Raw genomic sequence first — 26,725 nt, forward strand, 5'->3', positions numbered from 1 at the left:
TCAGGATCATCTAGTAAGGATGAACCCTGGGCGCCTCCCTAGGGAGGTGTTCCAGGCACGTCCAGCTGTGGAGGGGGGGGGGGGGCCTCGGGGAAGACCCAAGACTAGGAGGAGAGATCTCCACGGCCGGTGATGTCACTGGAACCCAAGACTCAATAGAGCACTAACAAAGTCGAAACCAACTTCCCACCAACGACTGCCACTCCAACGATGGTCGTTGGCACTTGGAGCACAAAGGGTTCCAGTGACATCATCGGCCTTGTGAGAGGTTAAATACCTGGATCTCACACCAGTTAGTTGGACCAGTCCCAGCCTGGTCCTGGTCCAGTCCCAGCCTGGTCTTGGTCCTGGTCCTGGTCCAGTCCCAGCCTGGTCAGATGCGTACATGAACTGATGAAGCCTCTTGGATGAGAGGTGAAACGTCGTCCTAGGCAAATAACCAAGTCCAGTTGCTTTTGACTGAAATTGTTTTGGGGATATAGAAAAGCAAAACATTTATTCTGTGCCCCTCAAAACGCCCCATGGTTGTATTATTATTATTATTATTATTAAATATTGCTTTTAATAAAGATTCTACCTATTAAACCTTTAACTAAAAGTATACTTTACTAGCTTACAAAATATTTATTTTTATACAGTTTGCTGGTTTAGTCCGATGGTTCCCAACCTAAGGGTCAGGCCCCCACAAAGGGTCAGAGATAAATCTGAGGGGTCATGAGAGGCTGCAAATAAACCCTGTTCAGGGGTCAAAATTGAAAAATGCTAATAGTGGAAAGTAACTAAGTACATTTACTCAAATACAAATTTGAGATACTTGACCTATCTATCTATCTATTCAATTCAATTCAATTCAAAAAACTTTATTTGTCCCCGGGGGGCAATTCAGGGCACACAGAGCAGCAAATAACAGTGCAATTATACAAAAACATTTTAACCTAACACAAGAATAAAGTGTAAGAGAAGAGTATCTATCTGTCTATCTGTCTATCTATCTATCTATCTATCTATCTATCTATCTATCTATCTATCTATCTATCTATCTATCTATCTATCTATCTATCTATCTATCTATCTATCTATCTATCTATCTATCTATCTATCTATCTATCTATCTATCTATCTATCTATCTATCTATCTATCTATCTATCTATCTATCTATCTATCTATCCTTCCTTCCTGGATCCAGAGGGTGGCGCTGTCGTCCCCACACGGTGGTAAGTGACCCACCCAGGAAACGTGAAGAAGATCTCGACACTTACTTCTTCCTCCTGTCGGTTTCATCAGCCACGAGTTTCCACATCCAGCCCCCAGAAGAGTTTCTTTCCCGGGTTTCAGAAAGATGGGAGACCCGGTAACCGAGTACACAACCCGACTGCAGCAGCAGGTAACCGGCCCCGGTAACGGGACTGACGTTAGCTGACGTTAGCTTACGTGTGTGTGGCTCAAGGGGTCCAGAAGGCGACGCAGCGCCAGACTTCATTAAAGAAACTGTCGATTTAATATTGTTCTGCTTATTGTTTAAAATAACTGCATGACCGAACAAAAATAACCATTTATTTCGAGTAGTCTGTCATCAGTCTTAAATTCGGCTAACAAACCTTATACCAATACTAGTTATTTTAATTAGAAAAATACATTTTTGCATTGGGTTTCTCTTTAGCCATCGACAAGATACTCCTTTAAGTTTACCTGCAACTAATGAATGTTTTTATTGTTAATTCATCTGTTACTGTCATTTACATGTATTCAATCAATTGCAATTTTCTTAGTGACATATTCAGATTTAAGGTTTTTATAACCAGCATTTATAAAAACCCAAATAAATCCAGTTAAATATAATGTATGAATAAAAAACACCTTTGAGAATCTAGGGCAAGGGGAATACTTGTCATGTTGGGTTAAAAAAATACTTTTAATACAATTTAATCTATTATAAGAAAAGTTCTGTGGGTCTATTATTTCACTTTTGGTTTCATCTCTTATGTAATTGAAGGTAAATGTATGAGTGAGCTTTGAGTCTCCCTCTTTAAACTACAGCTTCTGTGTTCTCTGTCAAAGATCAATATTAATATGTTCAATATTAATCAATATTAATATGTTGATCAAATCCACTTTTAACACAGTCTCGATTTCATAGTTGTAAGTTTTCTCATTTTAAAGTTTGTGCGTCACGTTCAGACAGTGAGGAAGCTTCTGGTTTCATTCTTATGCTCAATGTGAGGTGCTATAAACATATTTTTATGGCCTAATTTGTGTGTTTAACACATGTGAAACCCAGCTTTATAGGCTAAATGTTTATGATTCAGAATAACTGTTGAAGAAAACAGAAAGTATATTGAACAAAATGTTTCTCCTTGAATCTAAAAATGCACATTTGTGTCAATTTCCTCACAAAATAACTGCCCATTCTCTGTAACTCTGCTTTAATTCAATTTTGTTTATAGTGTCAAATCATTACAAAAAATATCTAAGGACACTTTACAGAGTAGGTAAAGACCACACTCAATGACTTATTTATGATTTACATAGACCCAACAATTCCCCGGTAGAGTACGGTGGCAACGAAGACCTTCCCTTTAACAGACAGGAACGTCAGACAGACCCAGCTTTGAAGAGGACGGACATCTGTCTCGACCTTTATCGTGGTCTGATTAGGGAAACATGGAAGGATTGTTTGCACAGTACAATTACAGCCACTGTAAAAGTGTTGATTCACTTTGAGTCTCTGATAAAAAGTTGTTTTGCAGTGTTGTTTATTGCCATATCTAAGACCAGAGTTAGACACTGTGGGTCCCCCCCTCAGACAAAATCATGGAAATCAAATTGGTATTAAGATAAGCTGTCACCCCTCATTATCTTTGTCTCACTTCTATTTTGTCATGCTCCAAGTTTTGGACCTACAGCTCCATAATATGAGGGCCGTGGGGGAGGTACATGCCTTTTACATTTTGACATGTTGGCAATTATTCATAATGAATAACTGTTTCTTTGGAAAGTATAAGAATCCTAAACCCTGCCTGATAGATATGTCTGAGTCCCTTAGAGATAGAGTGAGAAGTTCAGCCATCCGTGAGGAATTCGGAGTAAGTTTGGGGTCCCCTGCTAGAGCTGCTGCCCCCGCGACCCGACCTCCGGATAAGCGGTTGAAGATGAGATGAGATGAGACTTTAATTGCCTCAAGAAGCAGTTGGCATGCTCATATCCCTTACATTGAAAACCCCTGATCTAAGACATATGATGTTCAATAGAGCGAGCGGATATGTGTTAAAATGGACTTCTGAGGTGTGCCACAAGACTCCGTACTTGGTCCCCATTCAATATTAATGTATATTATTAACATTATTTATGATGTGCCAGATTATTTTAACATTTGACTCTGCTGTCAGTTTACATTAGGTTTCACCCCCAGCTGTGTGAACCTCAACTCAGTAGACGCTGTTCTTGGGGGAACAGGCTCTTGTTTCAAATTTAAACAGCAACATCTCAAAGATTCGTCTGGTCTTATGCATCACAAACGTCAATGTGTGTGTGTTTGTTTTGTTTTTCAGGAGCGGGAGATCCGGCTTCTCTCTGCAGAGATTGAGAGTCTGAAAAACCCGCAGAGCCAGAGTCCATCTCCACGTCTGGATGAGCTTCGGGATGAAAATGCAAAGTTGAAGTACCGCCTCAACGTTCTTAAGCGGGTGAGTGACGGCGGGTGCACAGCAGGGGGTGCTCTCTGGGTACAGCTTCCTCTTGCACTTTAAAAAAAAAAGCTTGTGAGAAGAGATCTGGGCCATGTACTAAAGGAATATCTAAAGCTGCAGCTGTTACGTTAGTTTAGTTGCTGGTGATGGTTAACTGACCATTTATGATCATTTACATTGTAGACTAAGAATTTTCCACCTGTAGCAGTTAAATGTAATAATACATACATGTTTCTTGTGTAAACGTTGCTTTTGTATTATACAGTAGATTAGCACAGTATTCATGAACTTTGTTGAATGAATGAGCATCTTATTTGACAGTCAGTCAGACTTCTGTTAAATAATATTCAGAAAATGTTAAAATGTTGATAGTTTAAGGGAAAATAATCCAAATGTGTGCAAAAACCACCTAAAATGGTTGTGTAATAGCAAACGTCCCACCAAAATCTATGTGAAAAAGTGGAATTTTGTCTTGAGTGAAACAAAACAGGAAGTAAACAGTGATGAACAGCGAGTCATCTTTTTGTGTTGTAGGTTTCAGTGTAGTGTAAAGTCAGACTGTAGACCATATAACATATTCACTAATAAATAACATGAACCATTCTTCATTTCTATTTGTATATTTTTGGTGGTATAACTGCCACATGAGAAACGGCATTATTTGATAATGGCCATTTTATTTCAAAATGCAACAATGGTTGTTTTTCAAATTAAAATCAGTCAAGCAATTGTAAAAACACACTTTTCAAACCACTCCTGCCACACACTTCTACTTCTCAAGTGTCCATCTCACAGCATGGTTGCTCAGGCAATCACCATCTTGCCAAAAATATGGCTAAAGAAGTTTATTTTGCCCCTCATCAAACCTCCGAATCCTTGCCTGTGTTTCCCTCATGTATCATCATTATGTTGATGTGAGTGAGGCTCATGTGCTGTGTGTCCTCAGAGCCTGCAGGAGGAGAGGACCCCTCACTGCAGTAAATCCATGACGAACATCAACCAGCGGCTCCAGGAGATTTTCGGCGAGGCCATCCGGGCTTCCTGCCCCGAGCTGGACAACCCCCCGCTGTCTGTCGCGCCCAACCAGCAGGCCAAGTTTGGAGACTACCAGTGCAACAGTGCCATGGCCATGTCCCAGGTTAGAGCGCCAAGTCTGTCTGTGGATCATAGGAAAAAAAAATCTCTTGAACCGCAGTTAAATGAAAATTGGATTATAGATCCTGTAGCCTTGCATAGCCAGAACCATCTCCACAGAGCTGTATCATAGAGGTCTTTAAAAAGAAAATAACAATATCTGCGACCAGGCAAAGGCTGCAATTTGAGGCGTAATTTTCCTCCTTTTTATCCCCCCTGAAAACGAGATGACTGCACATCAAGGAGTTACCCATAAATAAACTTAGAAACTTATAATCTCCTTTCCTAAAAGAAGGCTTTCTGCGATAGGCGTAAACATGTGACATGACGTGCAGCACAAAGTTGGACATACAGTGACGTATGCGTCGGAAGAAGTGAACCCCGTGATCTGATGATTCAGGACGTTCTCTGCCGTGATGGTCGACATCTCACGGATTTCACAGGCTTTCCAGTCGCTCATCACAGTGGTCGATATTCTGCAGTCTCTCGTTTCTGTGATCAGCTGTTTCCTGCTTTTAAAGCTCCCGCCCTAGGCTCGCACAACAGTTCACATCATCAGCTGTTAGCGACTCTACCAGATTTCTCTGTTAATAGTTCATGAACGGGAAAAAAAACTGTCTCGATGGCTTATTTGATTTTTATAAGTGCCGAAAAATACCGTGGGAGGATTTTGCGCTGGGATTACACTTTAACCGTTTGGCGATCTGCAGTGACGTGCTGATGTTTGCTGCCTGATGGGTCAGAATGAAAAGTGGGAAGTTAGTCATACTTTTGTCTGTTACATTTTAAGCCAATCCATCTGTGACTCTGTGGCGTTCCAGATGCTGAAGGCGAAGGGAATGAAAATCAACCCGAGGGAAATCGCAGAAAAGATCATCCAGAATCTTCCGGACAACAAACTCATCCAGAAGACTGAAATTGCAGGACCAGGTACAGAGAGACGAGACCTCTGGGCTCTCATTCATTTTAAAGACTGTTCTTTGATGGTGAGGGAAACTTCTGAAATCAGCATTTTTCCTCACTGCTTCCTGCACTTTTGTCGTTATTGCATATTTCAGAGTTTCTGAAATATTAATACAAAAAACAATGAAAACATTACAATATTCTGGGCAGTGTAGATCTCCATACAAATACACTAAAAACAAAGAAATGAACATTATTTTTATTTTATTGGACTTACAGATTGTGTGTTGGATCTATAATCGCACGTCAGAATTCACATTTTTCTGAATGAAATAAATAAACTTTTCTTAATATGCTTTAACAGCATTATTTCTGGAAAACATGCATAACATTTTTTTAAACAAAATACTCAAATATTACAATTTAAATTCAACCATTTACTGACTTTTTACGACTGAACAGCTGAGCAGAACATTTTTAACATAAACTTCCAGGTCTACTAAAAAATAAACTTCTCATGTAAAGATTAGACGTATTAGTGGAAATAATGTTTCACTCAAGCTCTTCAGCAGATGTGTTAATGTCCGATGTCTGACTGAAGCATCTCTATTAGTCTGTATTCTCATACCAGTATATGCTGCCGTTCAGTCTCGCCCCCTCTGATGTCTGTTGCGTCTTCAGGGTTCATCAACGTCCATCTGAAGAGGACATTTGTGTCCAAACTGTTGAGCAACCTGCTGATCAACGGCGTGCAGCCCCCCCCACTGGCCTCCAGGAAGAAGGTACGTCACACTCGGGTAGCATGAAACGATGCAGCTATTTTTTAGAGCATGAAAAGTGAAATCCTGGGATTCACACGTGTTTTGATTTTGCACATTTCACGACCCATTAAATCGTTGAGTCTGTTTCCATTGCACTTTGTGGCCTTTTGCTTTTGTCGATGCAGCAACATATTCATCTCGTCCGAGCGTACAAACTTCCACTGTTCCAACTTCCAACAGACTTACTTTCAACAGTCCAGTTCCTGCCTAGTTCTATTGTTTGCAATTTAATTTACATTAGACCCTCTTCTGCCAAAAGTACAACATGCAAAACATTTTATTAGTAGAGAAACAATAGAAAATATGTTGTGTGAACAGATTTTTCAACGTTTAAAAAAAAAGACAAAAACACATAGTTTGACAATTAAAACAAGTGTGTGTGTGTGTGTGTGTGTGTGTGTGTGTGTGTGTGTGTGTGTGTGTGTGTGTGTGTGTGTGTGTGTGTGTGTGTGTGTGTGTGTGTGTGTGTGTGTGTGTGTGTGTGTGTGTGTGTGTGTGTGTGTGTGTGTGTGTGTGTGTGTGTGTGTGTGTGTGTGTGTGTGTGTGTGTGTGTGTGTGTGTGTGTGTGTGTGTGTGTGTGTGTGTGTGTGTGTTTGTTTGTTTTGCTCAGGTGGTGGTGGATTTCTCCTCTCCCAACATTGCCAAAGAGATGCACGTGGGCCACCTTCGCTCCACCATCATCGGGGAAAGCATGAGCCGGCTGTTTGAGTTTCTGGGCTACGAAGTTCTCAGGTCAGTTCACGAAAACCTGCTGCGTCTGCAACACGGATCACACGCTGCTTAGCGAGGCTCCCCTCACTGTGCTGAAACGACCCACAGATATGAAAAGGGGCTTTTTTCTGACTGAGAAGAAACCGGTCTAAAAGTATACAGCCACATTTATATCCCTGAGGCAGTAGTGTCTATTAAAGCGAAATTTCCCAGGGTCTCTTTCGGCAAATTATGTCCTCAAATAAGCCAGAGACAATTTTTTTTGTGTATATACGATTACAGAGATATCCTGGAGAGTTGGGAGATCTCTGTTAATCGTTCATACACAAAAAAAATAGTCTCAATGGCTTATTTGATGACAGAATTTGCAGAAAAAGACCCTCGATTGATTTCACTTTAAGCCCAGAAACAGTTTTGGAACGTTGCAGGTAAACGGTGCAGCGGTATGAACTGACCCGTCACGACTCAAACCAGCTGATGTTGTGGCCTGTGTGCGTCTCCAGCAGCTGGTTTTAGAACGTGAGGCATTTGACCTGTTTGAACAGCTGATCAGTTTGTTGCTAGCTCAGCTGGTTGAAATGTCAGTTTCGGACGCGAGAGAGAAAGATGCAGGACTGGACTTTACACTTTAGAAAACATGTTTTTTTTCTGCAATTAATAAAAAGTAATGCTGTCACCTAAGTGAATCCTCTCATTTATGACACTTTGGACATGCTAAGACTGGAGATCCTGAATATCTACAGTTCCATTTTCATGGAAAGCTGATCCTGTTTTGACACAGTGGTGTTAGATGAATAGTCAGGTGATTTATGACTGAGAGAATCTGAATATCCACACTAAATATCATGACAATCTAGTCTGCAGTCATTGAGATGTCTCACTCAGGACCAAAGTGTTGGATAGAAAAATGCAACACAGGCTTCTCCTTTCTTTGGTTTTGATTGTAGGAGGATAAAAACAAAGAAAGCTTCTGTGTACATGTATTAATAGACGTCAGATGTAGAAAGTAACACTGCTTGTGCCGTTCTCAGGTTGAACCATGTGGGAGACTGGGGGACCCAGTTTGGGATGCTGATTGCCCACCTGCAGGATAAATTCCCAGACTACCTCACCTCCTCCCCGCCCATTGGTGACCTGCAGGCCTTCTACAAAGTCAGTCATAACTCCATCTGTTTCCGTCTCTCTGATTTTCGCTGCTGCCCGGTGGCTGAGTCCTCAGGGAACTATAGCAAATGTTGGCAGAGTTCAAAGAAACTTCGACTTAAAGCAACTTCAGGCATAGTCATTCATATGGGGTTTATTATTAGTTCGCTGAAGGGAGCTAAACGGATCATTTTTAGCTGTGCTCTCTTCTGGTAGCACATCATCTGCATATTTCACTGTTAAGTTTCATGTACTACTTCTGGTGTTTCTGCAGTTTTATCCAACGCCTTAAGCATCACTCATTATCGTTTTTATTTGATTATATGTGGATATGAAAGTATGAAGGCAAAGTTTAGAGGGGAAATGGTTTGATAAATGAATAATGAAGGGATAAACTTTTATTTTTGACAGTTAATGTCACCTATAAAAAGTCAAATTTAATGCCAGTTAATGCGAGACTATGCTGTGGAGCATTATGAACCTGCGGTCTAGCATCTTTATAGGATTCTTGCATTGTGTGAATACTGATATGTATCAACACAGACCCATTACCTGCTCTTCCTTTCTCTACACACGTCATTTACCTCTTAAAACATCTTCCCTCCTCTTTTTGTTCTCGTTTCTTTCGCTCCCGTCTTATCTCTCTCCATCCTCCTCTTCCCTAAATCAGGAGTCGAAGAAGCGTTTTGACGAGGAGGAGGACTTTAAGAAGCGAGCGTACCAGTGTGTCGTCAGACTGCAGAGCAAAGAGGCCAGCTTCCTCAAAGCCTGGAACCTCATCTGTGATGTTTCCAGGAGAGGTAGACTGCATATGAATCCATCTGTGTAGGACACTGTGATTTATAGGGATAGTTTTTAAAGTGGGATTATATTGGGTACCTATTCATAGTCAGGGCGTTACCTAGGCAATGTGACCGCCACCTACTGTAGGTAACACACTATATTATGAGGAAGGTGCCCCTTTATCTTGACTGGGCTTGTTAACCCAGACTGGATCACATTTTTAAGGGTCAATGAAAAGCACTCTGGTTTAACAAACTATCAAATTAATGGCCAACTATTTTGATAACTGATTTAGCAAATTAATCCTTTTAAGTCATCTTTTAAGAGAAGACATGTTCAAATTCTCTGTCTTCAGCTTCATAAATGTGAATATTGTCTGGTTTCTTTGACAGTAAACTGAATATCTCTGAGTGTGGATGAACAAAACACCCGTTTATAGACATTTTATAGACGACTGATCGGTTAATCAGGAAAATAATCAACAGGGAGAATAATCTTTAGTTGCAGCCCTATTTCGGGGTAATGCAGTTCTTGTGTAATGAGGTTGAAGACAGTCCACGCAGGGTGAGGTTCAATCGTTCCTAAGTTGAATAAAACAAAACCTTAAATAAACCGTAGTAACATTACGTTTTGTCAGCTTGTGCTCATTCACTTGCTAATATATGGCGACTCTGTTTGTGATCCAGAGTTTCAGAAGGTTTACGACTGCCTGGACATCAAGATCATCGAGAGAGGAGAGTCGTACTACCAGGACATGATGACAAAGGTGGTGAAGGAGTTCGAGGAGAAAGGTCAGTGTGCAGCAGGGCAAAGGTCACAGGGGATGGCCTCTTTTAAAATGTATTTTTTTTCCATTATGATTCATTTTTGATCCACTCATTTGACATTTCGTGGGCCTCTGTTTGAGTCCCTGTTGCCTCTGTACATGTTCAAGTCATGCTCTCATGTATCTGAGTTGATAAAAGCTTTGTTAAATCATTTTTGCACCAATAATATTATTGACCACCAGGGGGCAGTATTGACTCATTAATGTCTTCTTCCAAACCTTAACAGTCTCTGCATGTTTTTGCGTTTCTCTTTATTGGATTGTCTAATCTTCACTTCCTTCCTCCTCTTTTCCTGCACTTTCTTTATTCCTGATTTCGTTTTTTATAAATGTTTATTGTTTCTCTGTGTTTGTTTCTCTCTCTGTCTTTCCTCAGGCTTGGCAGAGATGGACGAGGGTCGTAAGATTGTCTTTGTCCCGGGTCAGTCAATCCCCCTCACTATCGTCAAGTCGGACGGCGGGTACACCTACGACACGTCGGACCTTGCAGCCCTGCGCCAGCGACTCTTCGATGAGAAGGGTGACATCCTCATCTACGTCACAGACAGCGGACAGGTGAGTGGAGAGATGGAGAGAGAACAAGTGTGTTCAGATATAAGGAAGGATGACCGAGTGTACAAATGCAGGAGCTGGACAAAAGAAAACAAAGAAACCTCAAAGTAAAAAAGGTAAACAACGGGGAAAACACACCAGAAGTTACAATCTGAAACATCTAATAGGGAGCAGAGGGACCTTTTGTTCACAGCGTCAGTGCTGAACTGTAAGTTTTCCTATTTTGCATTACTTCAAGAGGAAGAAACTTTTGTTCTTCAGGGGCGCAGGAGGAGAAAATCAATTTAAATCCCGATGTTTTTGTCACTGTGGCAGCACGGCATGGAAGACAAATGATTGTTTAACACTTGAGAACGGTGTTTTGGGAATACAATGTATCCTAAAATGTTTTTTGAGCACAGACGGAACATTTCTTTCAGAGAAATCAGAATAAAGTGGGAAGCTGGGGTTGTCGTCTGTGCCCTGGACAGCAGGTGGGGCTTTAAAATGTTGGTTCTGAATACAGACATCAGCAGCAGCAAAAGGAAGCAAGAGAGGGATGGGCTCCCTGTCTGCTGTCTGCCTGAAACTACAGCTGTCATCTGAAGGGAACATAATATACCAAACGCAATAAATGCAAGGCGACCTGTCGGAAACATTTCCATGGTGAAGGTATCTTAATGTGTTGCAAAAGGTAGAGGACGGCTGACACACGGGTTGTGTCTCTGGGATCCAAGTTGTCACTTAGCTTGAGAAATACAATATCTCACCATCTACGCTTTGGATTTGCACAAAATTTAGTACGACCTTTGATGATGTCCAGAGGATGAATCCTTCTGACTTTAGTGATCCTCTGACTCCTCCTCTAACGCCATTATTAGGTTGCTTTGTGGTGTTAAATGAAGTTACTTCCTAACTTTCAGATGGACATCCGTGCTGTGGTAGTGACTTTGTTGCTGTGTTTGAGCCGTGCGGCTAGTCAGGGTTCAGTTTTGGTCTAGATAGTCTTCTCTTCATCTGGAAGCATAACTTGACATTTGTGTAATATGTTACCGAAATTGTGTGCGTGTTTCTCTCTTTTAGTCCACGCACTTCCAGGTGGTTTTTGCTGCGGCTCAGATGATTGGCTGGTACGACCCCAAGGTGACCCGGGTGGAACACGCCGGCTTTGGAGTGGTGCTGGGAGAAGACAAGTGAGTTTAAAATGCACAGAACCGACTCGCTGTTTTGCGTCGGCGTCAGTCTGTACGCCCAACCAAGCAAAGTGTCTCTTGGATATACTTTTAAAGATACGGCATACCCATCCATCAAATACTCAAGTGGTATGGATCTTCCTATCAGCCTCTCTTCAAGAAAGAAAATAAGCATATTTCCCCTTTTTTCCAAAATGAAGCCGCTATTATGGAATTAAAAAAGACACATGCTTTTACATTGGTACATTCAGTTAAAACTGGACGTTAAGGGGTTAAATGTGGAGTCTCTTAGGCAGTTAAAACTGGACGTTGAGGGGTTAAATGTGGAGTCTCTTATGCAGTTAAAACTGGACGTTGAGGGGTTAAATGTGGAGGCTCTGTGGCAGTTAATACTGGACGTTAAGGGGTTAAATGTGGAGGCTCTTTGGCAGTTAAACCCCTGACACTGCCGGTGTCGACACTGAGCACTACAGGACTGAATGTTGTAGCTGCGTACAGACTAATAACCGTTTAGCCGGAGTCCAAATCACCTTCACCAGAGCAACAAAGACGAGCGGCCCCTCTGAAGAATAAGACTTCACAGCCGCCACACTATAATCATCCGGATGTCCTTCACTGCATCTTTATCGCCACTGCATCGTATATTTATTGTATTTATTATTAACACATCAAAACTGAATTTTACAACACGACTGCATTAAAAAAAATAAAAGCGTAATATATGACTCCACAAGGATGCAGAGCTGCTATCACTGAGCACGTGGTGCAGCAGGGACCTGAGAAGTTCTGAAGTACAGGGACAGCAGTAATTAAAAGTTGGACAACAACAGCACGAGGTGGAGTCTGAGAGATGCATTCAGCTTGAACACAGAATATAGAGCTGACTTCAGAAGTATGCGGTACGTGTCGTCGAGTGGAAGAGACATCACTGAGGGATTGTTTCGCTATCATAACATCTTTCTCTCGGATGCCAGGAGATTTTTAACACCACTATATTCCAGCGGGGCAGAAAGAAAGTCAGATCGCTCCCAAAGCATTCGAATTCTGCTTTGGATGACAATCACCATTGTGACGATTGAAGCTCTTTGGATCAGCGCATCATCTTCATCCCCGCCTCCTCCTCTTTCCTGCTCTTGCTCTTCCTCGTCTTTCTTCTCATTCTTCGACAATCCACGCCTCGTCGTCCTACTCAATGCATTTTCACTCACTGTGCGTATACTGTACACCCCACCTCTATCTCTTATTTGTTTCCTTTTTACAGTAAGCAGTGCTCACTGTGTGGCCGGCGGCAAAGCAGGCGCTATGATTTGAACACTATCTGTCACGCTGTTGTTTTTTCCCAATCCATCGTCCAGAGAAGAAGCGCCAAGCCCAGGCAGGAGGTTGATGTTACGCTTCGCAGAGAGGCCATAACTAAGTGCTGCTAAACGCCCCATAGTAACCTGAGTGGGCGTAAATTAGCCCCACAATGTCTGCGACACTCCAAACTCCATTAGAAATTTATCATGCTGTTTTCATAATCGCTCATCCAGACAATAAGGGCTCGAGGCAGCCACGGGGGGAGCTGTTATAGCTGCAAGTAAACAGGCAAAAAAAGGGGGGGGGGGGGGGTCGGCTCATGTTCTGCTCATGTTCTGCTCATGTTCTGCTCATGTTCTGCTCATGTTCTGCTCATGTTCTGCTCATGTTCTGCTCATGTTCTGCTCATCTTATTTGGTTGATTGTATAAAATATCACGTAGGTGTGAATGGTTGTCTCTGTTCGTCTCTATGTGTCCTGTGATAGATTGGCGTCCTGTCCAGGGTGTACCCCGCCTTACGCCCGATGTCAGCTGGGATCGGCTCCAGCACCCCCGCGACCCCGACCCCGGGATAAGCGGTTGAAGATGAATGAATGAATGAATGTATAAAATATACTCCCCACCCCCCCAAGGTGTGAACAGGCAGAAGAAATCTAATAGTTTTGTTTTCATGATAACTATTGGTGACAGAAAGTCAAACCCCAGTACCTGGAAGCTGCTGTGTGGACATGTTGAGACCTCGCAGCACAGAAAACGAACTGCACAGACTTATTATCTTTTATTTAGTTTCCCAGATAGTATCTTTTATTGTTTTATGTGGTTTCTTGACTTCCAAAAGTTTCCCAAAAACCTCTCGCTGAACTTTTGCTTCTTGTTTTTTTTTTTTTTTGCTCAGGAAGAAGTTTAAGACCCGGTCAGGAGACACAGTGAGGCTGATGGACCTGCTGGAGGAGGGTCTAAAGAGGTGCATGGACAAACTGAAGGAGAAGGAGAGAGACAAGGTGAGAGCCTCATCATTTCTTAAGCAACAAGGGCCACTGATGGTGGGATGTGAGGAGGATAGAGACCGTCCCTCTCGTCTTTGGTCCACCATTTTGACGTCAGAGTGCGTCTTGACTCTCCGCTGATTTACAAGGGTAGAGTGTGTTGTTTGGCACAATCTCTGGGCATCAATTTTGTGAGGATATGAATCCCATTTCAGACACATGAGCTTTTACCTTTGAGCATCATAAAAAGGGTTTCTCTGCTCTACGACACATTTGCTGTCTCATAAACTGAGAAAGGTGACATTAATAAAGGGCAAAGACGTTATACTTAATTTAATTTTACCTTTAGTAGTGTCTGTCTAGCCATGCTGCCAGCTTTGGTTTTATTTTGTCATGGTTTTTAAGATATTCGTGTCTGACATTTCTGCCTCCGTCTCAATACAATCGTGGTGAATTTCATTTGTGATGCTCACAGAATTTCAACATCGTAATATCAAGAATTATTCTGGCTAATCAACATGGGAACTACTTTCTAATCAGGAAATAGTCGGAGTAACAGGAGCAATTGAGTATAAAAGTTGATTATTGACCTTGGGGCTCATAGTTTGACAGATTGATCATAAATCAAGGTCCACACACTAGCTTTTTGCAGAGCTTGAGAACAATTTTGTGCACCTGCTTAAAGAAATGACTCTCCATACCAGCAGGTCGAGGTAGTCTGATTTAAGACGCTATTTAGGCAATTAGCACATTTACAACCCAATGTTGAAAGAACAAATTATATAAATGACGGCCGAAATGCCTCAAACAAGAGCGCTAGTGCCAACGGCACAGGACAAATATCAAAAACTAAGATGTCTCAGTGGTCATTACCTAATGAGCCAATGATCTCTAATAACCCTTCATTATACTCAGAAAATGATGGCACCTAAGGGCACCTAAGAACTTTGATTGTCAAATGCTTTTCATCACTGATTAATCTAAAAACCCAAAACTCAGGACTTCAAATGTCTTGTGCGACCAACAATTCGAAACCCAAATTAATTCAATTTATAACAGAGATAATGGGGAGACAGAGAAAGACCTCAAATCCTCACACTGAACATAAATAAACAAGACTTAAAGGCGGATTTAGAGTCGTAAGAAGGTTCAGTTATCTGCTGCTTTTCGATCATGCACATCCGGCAAAGCTAACCACATTGTGCAGCAGCAGTTTGCCGCTCAGTGACGAGATGAGGCCAAATAGAAGTCAAAGTGTTTGCGCGTTGCCCAGCGTCGCTCTAAATCACAAGGTGAACAAACACATTTAAGCGGTTACTGTGGGGAGTAGAATTAAAGGGGATATATGTTCATTTTCAGGTTCATACTTGTATGTTGTGTTTATACTAGAACATGTTTACATGCTTTAATGTTCCAACACAGGTTTTCTCATACAGTCTGAACATAACCCTTCATTAGGGTTCATCTTGGGGGAAACGTGGCCGTCAATACCACATTTTACAGCAAACCCGTCCAGAGTTGGTCGAGAGTTCGGTCCGGACAGAAGCACTGGACCTGCGGGCAAAACCACATTGCTTTCCTTCTTTTCTACTTTCTTGAACTGAAAATTTTGTTCCCCAGATGTTTCCACTGAAATTCCTTCAAGCCTCACGTTTGTTTTCTCTGACATTTTATCTTATGAAAGCCTCACACACCTACGGTCGTGTCTGAGATCTCACCTCTCCTGTAGCTTTTCTGTAGGCTCATCCAGTGAAGGCTTGGTACACATAGCTGGGCTTTATGTTTCCCCCCAGCAGCACCTTGACTCCTGGTCATAAATAACCCAAACTCAGCTGCTGGGTTCACCCCGCTACAACACAATCTCTCTGTCAGTGGACCCCATGCAGCTCAACGAGGACCTTGTTAAAATAAGTGAATGTTGGTTGTTTAGGAATGTGAGGTGTTGTTTCTCACCTCCTGACCTACAGATGGTTCCAGCTAGTCTCTGGATCCAACCCAGAGAATATCTGTTCACAAGCCTTCTCCCTCATCCCAAGACTATTGTTAGCTGTTGTTCCCTTTACTTCACACAGCAAATCCTCTCTCGCTCAAGGGTTTGTATCTGAAATTAAACTTGCAGAGGGATAAAGAGAAAAAAAACAACAAAACCTGACCTGGTTAAGTATTATCTGGAGTACTTGGTGCAGTGTAAACAGTCAGTGACTTCCAGTTGAACTGCAATGATTTTTATGCTGAGAAGGTTGTGGGAAACCGGTGCCAACACAGTTTCCCTGCAGGCTCCTCTGGCCTGGTGCTCCGCTGTCTGTCTGGGTCGGTGCCCACGTCTACCATCTGCTAACCCTGCCTCATTAAAACAAACCCCAACCCTGGCCTTTATGAACCTCAGCCTGCGCCGCTAACGCTGCTGCTAATATTAGGTTTTTTTCCCAGTTCTTCTGTGTCTTCTATTATTCTCTCCTGTCCTATTGTCTTTTGTTTTTTTGTGAATGTTGTATCCTGTTGTGTTCAGTCTGTTCCTGTCATGTCCTGTTAATACCTACCTCCTTGGTCCTATCCCTCCCCACCCCTCTCACTGGTGTGCAAAGTAATCCAAAATGAAGGCAGAGTAAAAAGATGGAGGGGAGGTTGGAAGTTCTTTTGTTTGATCCACCACTTTAAAGTGTAACTCCGGGAAAATTGGACCCCAGGGTCTTTTCACTCACTCACTCATCTTCAACCTCTTATCCGGGGTCAGGTCGTGGGGGCAGCAGCTCCAGCAGGGGACCCCAAATCTCCCTTTCCCGGGCCACATTAACCAGCTCTACCTGGGGGATCCCGAGGCGTTCCCAGGCCAGTGCGGAGATATAATCTCTTTTTTTTGGGTGATCATCTATTAACAGAGAACTCCTGCATAGTAGCTAGCAACCAAACATGGCTAACACTGAGTAGCTCGGGGCAGAGTGCTGAACTCATTCAAAACGGCTTTTTTTAACCACTAACATTGCTCAAAATATCACCAAACTTCTGCAGTAGCATGATTACAGTCCCTACACATAAAAAAAAGCACCAACAACGTAGTTAGAGAACCAGGAGTTGATTTAAAAAGACTGTTTTACAATGCTACAAGCCTTAGCAGCTCACCATGTCCATATTAAGAGGCAGTCCATACAAGTCGTTCAATAGAACTGAACTCGGTAATCGACTTGTTTGGGCTGTGAATATGAACAGAGCTGGCCGCTAAAGCTTGTAGCATTGTCAAACAGTCTTCTTTAATAAACTCCAGGTTCTCTAACTACGTTGATAGTGCTTTGTTTTATGTGTAGGGACTCTTCTCATGCTACTGCAGAGGTTTGGTGTTATTTTGAGCAGTATAAGTGGTTAAAAACGCCATTTTGGGTGTGTTCAGCACTCTACCTCGAGCTACCCAGTGTTAGCCAGGCTAGCAAATATCCAGGATTTCTTTGTTAATAGGTGATCACCCAAAAAACCGTCTCGATGGCTTATTCGATGTATATTCATGCTGAAAAAGGCCATGGGGTCCAATTTCGCCGGAGTTGCACTTTAAGGCCCTGCCCTGATTTGTTGTAGCAGCTGGTGTGATCCCATCACAAGATGCTCTCTCGTTCCGTCTTGTCGACAAATCCCATTAAAAAAATCCAAACCAATAATGAATGTATCTGCTAACAGTAATTGTGTGTGCATCAAAGCCTGATATATCCTTATTCCACTGTGCCGTAGAGCTTAATTGTTGTCCACAAACTATTAAGAACACATCACTGTTGCACTGGGTGACATGTTCCTTCATTACTGCGACCACACACACACACACACACACACACACACACACACACACACACACACACACACACACACACACACACACACACACACACACACACACACACACACTCTGTAGTTCATTAAGACTCAATCCCACATACACATCCTGCTGCCCCAAATACTCACGTCAGCACCAAATGTTGATTAGTGAGCCACAGAAAATAGTCCCCAGTAAACGATCCTTCTGTTTGAGAGACTTTTTAAAAATGACGCCGTACTGTATATTTTAGACACATTATTTTCTTTAGTTTTTTCATATTGTGTCATATCTCTATTTTCTCAATAGCATGTTCGTTTGTGTCTTATGTCTTTTACGTTTGTGTCCCGTTCTGTCAATCACTCCTCTGTCCTGTTTATCCCCATTGTAATACAATAATGTTTCATGTTGTGATGATCTGTCCCTTCCTTTCTTGTCATGTTGTTCATTTTTGTACTTCTTTGTCCCATCATATCATCTCCTCAGTCTGTAAAGCTCTGCTTTACTGGAAGTTTTTGTTTTCCCAACTTAATGAATCACCCTCCTGAAACTTTCCGCATAACCCCCCCCCCCTCCTCTCTCTGTTCACTCCCTGTGGTATCCGACACACCACACACAGATTCAGGGGAGAGCGATGACTTAATAAGTCAATTTAATCTTTGCCTGAGGCGACTTTTTGGATTAAATTCAACTGGTTTTACTGTTAAAAGCATAAGGTGACGCACTGCCTGCAGTAATTACAAGCTGATAAAAGCTACAGTTATTAGAATATTTAATGCCTAAAGGATTATTGGGGGGGATTATTGTCTTTAATATGTTCCGCTTTATTAAATGAAACTTCATTGTGCTGAAATTGTCTTTCCGCAGGTCCTGACCCCGGAGGAGCTGACCAAAGCCCAGAGGTCCGTCGCTTTTGGCTGCATCAAATACGCCGACCTTTCCCACAACCGCATCAACGATTACGTCTTCTCGTTTGACAAGATGCTGGACGACCGGGGCAACACAGCCGCGTACCTCCTGTACGCTTTCACTCGCATCAGGTGAGGGCTCACTCCAGTGTTCACATCGTAAAACTGAAAGGTTCTGCTTCTGCAAGGACGCAAAAGTGAACATAGTGAACTTTTAAACCATTCAGCTTTTCACCAAATATGTTTTGTAAGCTGAGGTTGAATTATTTTACCTTTTTAAAAGTAGAAAAAAGATGATGATGCAAGATCAGATCAGGTTTATGTCTGGTGTATCTTTCAGAGCTATTGACTTTTCATCTGGCCACTATTCCATCATCATTACAGCTTCATGGCCCTACTGGCATAGACTTTTAGTGCTGTTTTTCTTTGGTATCGAAGCAACTCTGATTTTTCTGTTATGTGGTAAGGGCTGTACTGAATGTCTGACTGACTTTTTACCTTCAAAGCCTCTATTGAGGTCCTCCGAGGAAGGCTCAAATGTCATGCACATCACCCTAAAAAAATGCAGGTGCGTGCCTCCTTTTGTGTGCAGCGAGCGGGAGAGAGAAACCGTTTTTGAAAGGCTCAATGTCAACAAAGGCAGAATATTTCGTTGGATGACATGTTGTGAATTTTGGAAATTATTACATCTATCTCTTTTAAACAGCATTTGACTTTTGGACGTCACCACGCTCTGGACATATTAGAAATGTCTGGATCGCGCGAGTTGGAAACAATCCCACACAGCCCCCCTGGAACATAATTCTAATAGTATAATAATAATAATATTAGTGGAGCCTAATGTTTATCTGCAACTGTGCAGAAATACCAGGTTAAACAGAATGAGTAGACTCGGCAGCATTGAAATGTTGATTCAGTTTTTGAGCATCAACGTGCTGAATGAAGCTTTGAACTACTCGGTACAGCTCCATATGTGGTTAACGCTTTGATTTGTGACTCTGAGGCTTTGGTGGTGTACAAATAGTGATTGATTAGTTCACAAGATGATGAAGAAGGAAGCACGACTGCATTCTGTGTGGGGAGAAAGCTCAACCACTCGCTTCGGGATGCTGAAAGTATCTTGAAAGTTAAATTGAGTTCCTGCGACACGTTTCTCCCTCGCCTGTGTCCTCGTCTCCCCTCGCTCCGGTTGGAGAACCTCTCACCGCCACCAGTATGCTTTCATTAGCCATATCAGATCAGCCTCTCTGGCCCCTTGTGGGAGCTTGTGGCAAGAGATTAGTCTTTGGGGTTTTTTCCAGTCAGCAAGACCCACTTTCTCCTCACCGCTTATCCCCTTGTATCGAGTGGCCATCTCCTGGCTGCGTTGATCCCCTTCCTCTACAGCTTCCCTGGAGTTGTTAAACTTGGGGTGGCACAGTGCCCAGCAAAGACTGATCTTCTCTTTTTTTTTTTTCTCTTGCGGGGGGTGAGGCATGAGCAGTCTCGCCTGAGAGGATTTGATGTTCCTGCATTCAGTCAATAGAGCACTCACTGGTGGCAGCTGCCCCCCACTGTAGGTGTTCAAGTGTCAAGTGTTCAAGAAAAACACAAAGACACAGACGGACCTCAGGGGGGGATGTTCAACTGGGAGCTTCTTAATGGTAAAAGGAACAACAGCCACTTTTAGCCACATGCTCAGAGGTTTACTAAATATATTTTTGCAAGATGATACAGCTGCAAGTAACGATTTCATTCATTCATTCATTCATCCATGTCGGGGTCGCGGGGTGGCTGGAGCCGATCGCAGCTGACATCGGGTGTGAGGCGGGGTACACCCTGGACAGGACACCAGTCTATCACAGGGCACATATTGATTTCAGTTATTGATAATAAGGAGTTTCCTTATTAAATGTATAGGAAGATATTACTGAAAATAAATAAGTCAAGTTGATTTCCATAGCCCAAAATTGCATTACATGCACCGATGGACTTCACAAGCCCACATTAGTGGTAGAAGTGGGCAACCGTATGAAGACAGTAAAAGCGTGTTAAAAACATTGTACACAGAATGCATACAAACAGATGAAGACAATTTACAAGCATGAAAGCAGATAATAGTGTGTTCTTTTAGCATTAATTCATATATGGCTTCTTTAACATTAGTGTTATTGTTTTCTTATAGGTCCATAGCTCGTCTGGCTAACATTGACGATGCCACGCTGAGGAAAGCGGCGGAGACCTCCGAAGTTCTCCTGGACCACGAGAAGGAGTGGAAGCTGGGGAAGTGCATCCTTCGTTTCCCCGAGATCCTGCAGAAGATTCTGGACGACCTGCTGCTCCACACGCTCTGCGACTACCTTTACGAGCTCGCCACCACCTTCACAGAGTTCTACGACAGCTGCTACTGCGTGGAGAAGGACAGACAGACGGGTGCGTTTTCTTTTTTTCTCGATGACATCCAGGTCAAAAGTTCAATAACAGGATGTTTCACTCTGAGAGGGTTTTCACTAAAAGCCATTTGAACACTGTTAGCCCTCCACTTGTTCCTGTTAGCGTTTTTATCCGTGCTTTGCGCGGAAGTGCTAGCACTTCATGTTTACAGCTGCTTAATTATGCTAATTCTCATTTAGCGCTGTAACAGTAACCCCAGGGGGTGGATCGGTGGGTGTGCATGCGTGCGTGCGTGTCTTTTTCAGGGATCGTCAATGCAATTTTGCTTCGTATTTTCAACTGATAGTTTATCAGCTAGAGTTTAAAGTTGTTCTCCGTAAGATTTCAGATGCGTTGTTTCTAGCGGCCTCTTTGGCGGTAAGATGTAATGAGCATGTTCTCTCAGAGCCTCCATCTTGTCACGTTCAATGTCACTATGTGTGTTGTTAGTTTTTTTGTAAACTTTATTGAAACACATTCACCTCTCTACTTCCGTTCCGTCCTCTATATGTTACCCCCTGAAATCCATACACACACACGTTCCTATTACACTTCTGCCCTTACTACAAGCCTGACTCAGAAGTTGAAGTTTCCGATTATAAGTGAACGCAGCATAACTGTTCGTGACCATCTGGGCCAGGAGACCAACCCCTGTCTGCAGCGTCACTAACATGGCAAGTGCTTTCATTAGTGGGTCACATGATCAGTCACCATTGATTTAACTCACTCTTTGATAAACAGTGACTTAAAAGACATTTAAGTAGATGGAAATCTTACAGAATGCAACTAATTATCGGAATAATACATAATAATATGTCCCTTTTTATGAGACGATAATTCATCAGTATCAAAATATATATATATACGTTTATCGTGCATCCCTTAATAAAACTAATATTTCCTCACAGGTTTCTAAATGTAAGAGTCCTTTCAAAAGTCTGCTTGGCTCTTTTTTCAAAGCTTCATCCTCCTCAGCGCTTTGTTCTCCTCCGATACAGTTCGATGCATCTGCTTGTTTGTGAAAATTACAAACTAATTTTGCTGTCCGTCAATGATCATCGACGTGCGTGCCGCTTTAACGACCTGTCTGTTTAATTCACCCTCTGTTGCTCATTACGGACCTAATTTCTATTGGATTTCTGCTCCGCGTAGCAATTTGGCCTGATAGGGTTGGACGGTCATGGATGTTGCATGTGGATGCAGATGCGCGGGTGATTGATTTTAATTTGTTGCCGTGGTAGTCCGCTGGCGCTGTGCGATGGTGGCGCCATTAACTCTGCACTCTGACCTTTTTTGTTGTTTGCTGTTATCGTTTTGTCCTCCACCACTGTTTCATCTCTCTCCGATCTGCCTGACTTCTCTCTTCTCTCGTCTACTGCACCCCACCTCTCCACTTCTGTCGCACTTTTCAAATCTTCTATTGTATTTTACATTTATTATTTATCTACTCTGCTGAATCCTGACAGATGTTGCTAACAAGATTGAACGCTGCCCCGACAGTTGGTTTTATCCCGTGTTTTGTGTCGTAATGAGAGGCAACCAGATAAATATGATTTACAGGTCAGGATAGAAAAATGAACATTTGTTTAAGAGCTTTGTTTGTTTTTCTTCTAACTCTTCTCTATTTGAGCGTCTCAAACTTATTGCAACAACTCACAGATGGATGAAAGGACTCCAGGGGCCCCAACTAGATGCAGATCAGTTTCAAGGGGTCACAAACCAGAAAGTTTTAATCATTAACAGTGTACTTTCTAAGTGATCATTATCTAAATAAAAATAGTAAGCAATGCCTATATCTGTCAGATAACTGTAGTATTTACCTGTGAAAGGTCTCTCTCTCTCTCTCTCTCTCTCCAGGTGAGGTGGTGAAGGTCAACATGTGGAGGATGCTCCTCTGTGAGGCCACGGCGGCCATCATGGCCAAATGCTTCGACATCCTGGGCATCAACCCCGTCGGGAGGATGTGATGTCACAGTGATCCAACCTGCTGCCATCTTTTTTTCCCTCTGTATCCGAGTAGCAACGGGAGGAGAAGGGGAACAGGATATGGGGTATTTTCCTGTCACGTCGCAGCCAAAACTCACTGGACTTCATTTCCACAATGTTATCATATCCATCCTGGGAGGACAACATACTTGCATTAAGGCCAATAATTAACAACTCATGTGAAGTTTCCTTTTTATTAAAGAACCTTTCTGAAAGCAAAACGACCCGCCCAGTCTGCTGTCAGTTATTTTCAAATTGTGGATCTCTGTTTAAAGCCAGTATTCGTGTGGGGACTGTAAAACTATGGGCTTAAAGTTGATCTGTAAACAAAAAGATGCACGAGAAACGCCTCAACTGACAGATTTTTTCAAGAATTTCAAGCTAAAAAAGGTTTGCATCACTTCCTCCTGAGCTGGATTAAATTACTCTCCACCTTATTGTTTAGTAACGTATCTTTTCCTCTGTCAAAGGGCTCGTTTAGCTTCTTCCAGCAGCTCTGTAGCTCACTCTCGTGGACGGTCGTTCCATTAAAATGTCCCCAATCTTTGGTAAGGGAAGGAGAGGATTGCCGTCCTTGCAATTATTATTTTTAAGCAGTTAATTTGAGATAAATTATTTCTCTTGAGAAAACAAGGTTCATCTCAAGATAACAAAATAATTAACTTGTCATCCCGAGAAAAGCAAAAGATTGTTTCCTCTTCAAACCTTAAGGTTTATCAGAAGTTGGTGAAGTTAGCAGAACGATACACGAGTGATTAGGCTTCGTCCAGTTTTCAAAAATAATGCGTTTAGAAAGAGCATAATGAGCTTCATTCATGTGACCTGTGCCCCTTATACATAAATAAGGAAAATTTGCTAAATTGTGTGGAAAAATATCGTAATTCTTTGATTTTGGGGTTGCTGGAAACTAAATCTATTAAAATACATTCGAGTTGGGGACATTTTTATTTCTAACAGCAAGAGGGTTCCCGGTTCGAATCCCGGCTGGGGCCCTTCTGTGTGGAGTTTGCATGTTGTCCCCGTGTCTGCGTGGGTTTTCTCCGGGTTCTCTGGTTTCCTCCCACAGTCCAAACACATGCAGGTGTTCGGTTAATTGATGACTCTAAAATGTCCTGTAGGTGTGAATGGTTGTCTGTCTCTGTGCATCTCTATGTGCCCTGTGATAGACTAGCATCCTGTCCAGGGTGGACCCCGCCTCACGGTCAATGTCAGCTGGGATCAGCTCCAGCTCCAGCCCCCCCCCCGCGACCCCGACAGGGACAAGCAGTTGTAGATGGATGGATGGACTTTTCTAACTAGCCTACATACAGAATACGTGCCAGCTTGATCTGGACAGTTAATGTCAGCACCTGGCTCTACAACTTCTGTAAGTGTTCGCCCTCGGCTGCTGAAAGGGTGCATGGATTTCAGGGGTTTGTGAGGTTGTGTGTGTGTGTGTGTGTGTGAATCATTGAGTGAATGCATGAAATTGCAGATGCATCCACATATGTGATCGCAGCTGTTGCGAATTTGCACTTTTTTTTACTCAGGAGTGACAGAATTGGATCAAATGCTAGATGCCGTCTGAAAAAATCAGTATAATTTTTTTTTTTAATTATTATTTTAAAAAAACAAACACAATCACACTAATTTTTTTAAATGAAAAAGTTTTTCTAAAGGTAATTTCTAATTCCTCTCCCTGGTCCGGCTGTGCACGCATGTTAATGCATGTGGCTGTGATGTTTTTCAGTACTTGGAGTTCAGCCCCTTTTTAAAAAAAATTTGGTTTTATTCTTTATTTGCAAATTTTAACAAATAAAGTACAAACAGAACAGAGTGGCATCATGCTTGACAAAGATAGAATTGTACGTAAAGACAGTCAGTTCTCCTTTCAGTAAACAATACACATTTAATAATGACATTACATAAGAATACTTAAATACTAAATACAGAGGCATAGATGAAAAACACAATAAGGCAAAAATAAATACATGTAAAGAACTTAAATTAAGACGTGGGCTATACTGTTATAAATCTTTGGAGTTCAGCTTCTCGGGAAGCTGCTGCAAGGTGCGTCGTCATCAAGGCAGATGGAGATCAAGGGCAGGAAGAATTACTATACTATATTTTATACCTTTATTTAGTCATTTAGTTAGTTTTCTGTTTATCACCATCAGTTCATTATTTGGTCCGTTAAATGTCGGGATATCCATTTAAGAGTCAAATGAAATGCCTAAAATTCAGAAGCTGGAACAATGTATGAAAGAAAATAATTAGTTTCAGCTCCTCCGGGACTCAGGAGTCCCTGAACATAACACTCGCTCCCAAAGTTATTACTGACTTCTTTCAAGGTGTTCCTTCCGACTGGGCCAGTAAGAAGCTACTGTAAGCTCCAGGATGTTTAGTGAATATAATAATGTTTTTCTCTTTAAACACTGATGTATGCATGTTGGATTACTCTGCTATGTCCGCTTTAAATAAGCTCTTTAACTTTTGGCCTGGGAATGAGGCATTGTTTACTGCACCGACGTTTACAAGGATTGTCTCGTTTTCAGCCATCACAGCGAGTTTCTGAGATGCTTTAATCACTTAGAAATTCTACACATTCAAGCTGAAGACATCAGTGACAATAGCTTTGCATGCATTTAAAGTCTAATTGCTTTCCTCGGCACCCGCCCCTCTGCTCCCCTGCTTCCCAGACTTTGACGTATAGAAAGGCCCGTTGGATTTGAGCTGCTTTTTTTAGATAACGCCAATTACAGTCTTTGCCTCCCATGCCTCACATAAGTAAGTGGGCTTTGTTTGCAGGAACTCAAAGCGCAAGGCAAACAAACCCATTTGGTGAAGTTAATTATACATCACACATTCGGAGGCAGCCTGGAAGCCTGTCATTTTAAAGTCTGCCTTTACCCGCCAGACAGTTGTGCACTTCTATAGAAGTAAAAGTTGTCCAACCATACTTGTGCCAAAGAAAACGCAAGCCTGTGACCCTTCTTTTAAACTTAGGAAATAGCCACACGCCTCTCCTTTCTATAGTCTCTCATCGTCCCGTGCGTCCCAGGACTTTATGGCTCGTCTCACTACCTTCTCGGCAATAATTCCCACAGCAGCTTCATGAAAGATTCATTAAGCTTTCAAAGAGTCGTGCCTTTTTTTTCCTTTTTTTTTAGCTGCTGAAGGACGACGTTAAAGTGTTTTGACAGTCGCTCCAGGAGGAGAAAGCCTGCCACGCCACTTCAAGAAAGCCTGCAAAAGCAATAATGTTCCCCATGCTTCAACGGAAGAGACGAATCCCATCACCCCGGTGGCCTCGGCTGATATTTATTCCCTTTCTGTAGTGTCTCCGAGCGGATTACAGAGGTGGGATGGTGACACCTGTGAATTAACAGGAGAGGAGTGTCGAGGTGGTGCAGCTGGAAAGTGCAGGCCACAGGTGGAAGGTAAATATGGATGTTGACTCTACTGTGTACAATATTTAGATTCTAGTGCTTAAAGTTGCACTCATCGACACTTTCAAGTTACACAGATTCCTTGCAATATGAACGACATTGTGATGAACCCCCTCTGAACTCTGCAGTCCCTCACTTCTGCAGAGAGCTTTAGCTTCTCTTAGTTCCTAGTGTTTG

The 26,725-nt window shown here is 42.3% G+C and overlaps 1 protein-coding gene across 1 annotated transcript; it reads left to right on the plus strand.

Annotated features, from left to right (window-relative positions):
- The first annotated feature begins 1,262 nt into the window (after positions 1 to 1,262).
- Positions 1,263 to 23,344, plus strand: rars1 (arginyl-tRNA synthetase 1). Its single transcript, XM_083927238.1, has 15 exons — positions 1,263 to 1,385; positions 3,550 to 3,684; positions 4,634 to 4,825; positions 5,643 to 5,751; positions 6,406 to 6,506; positions 7,156 to 7,277; positions 8,288 to 8,408; positions 9,070 to 9,199; positions 9,869 to 9,973; positions 10,385 to 10,563; positions 11,623 to 11,732; positions 13,928 to 14,033; positions 18,682 to 18,854; positions 20,887 to 21,134; positions 22,992 to 23,344. Exons 1-15 carry the CDS (start codon positions 1,341 to 1,343, stop codon positions 23,099 to 23,101), a joined length of 1,986 nt encoding a protein of 661 aa, XP_083783364.1. The 5' UTR covers positions 1,263 to 1,340; the 3' UTR covers positions 23,102 to 23,344.
- Positions 23,345 to 26,725: the final 3,381 nt, after the last annotated feature.

The sequence above is a fragment of the Echiichthys vipera genome (genome assembly GCF_963691815.1).
Source record: "Echiichthys vipera genome assembly, chromosome: 14".
Taxonomy (NCBI): Eukaryota; Metazoa; Chordata; class Actinopteri; order Perciformes; family Trachinidae; genus Echiichthys; species Echiichthys vipera.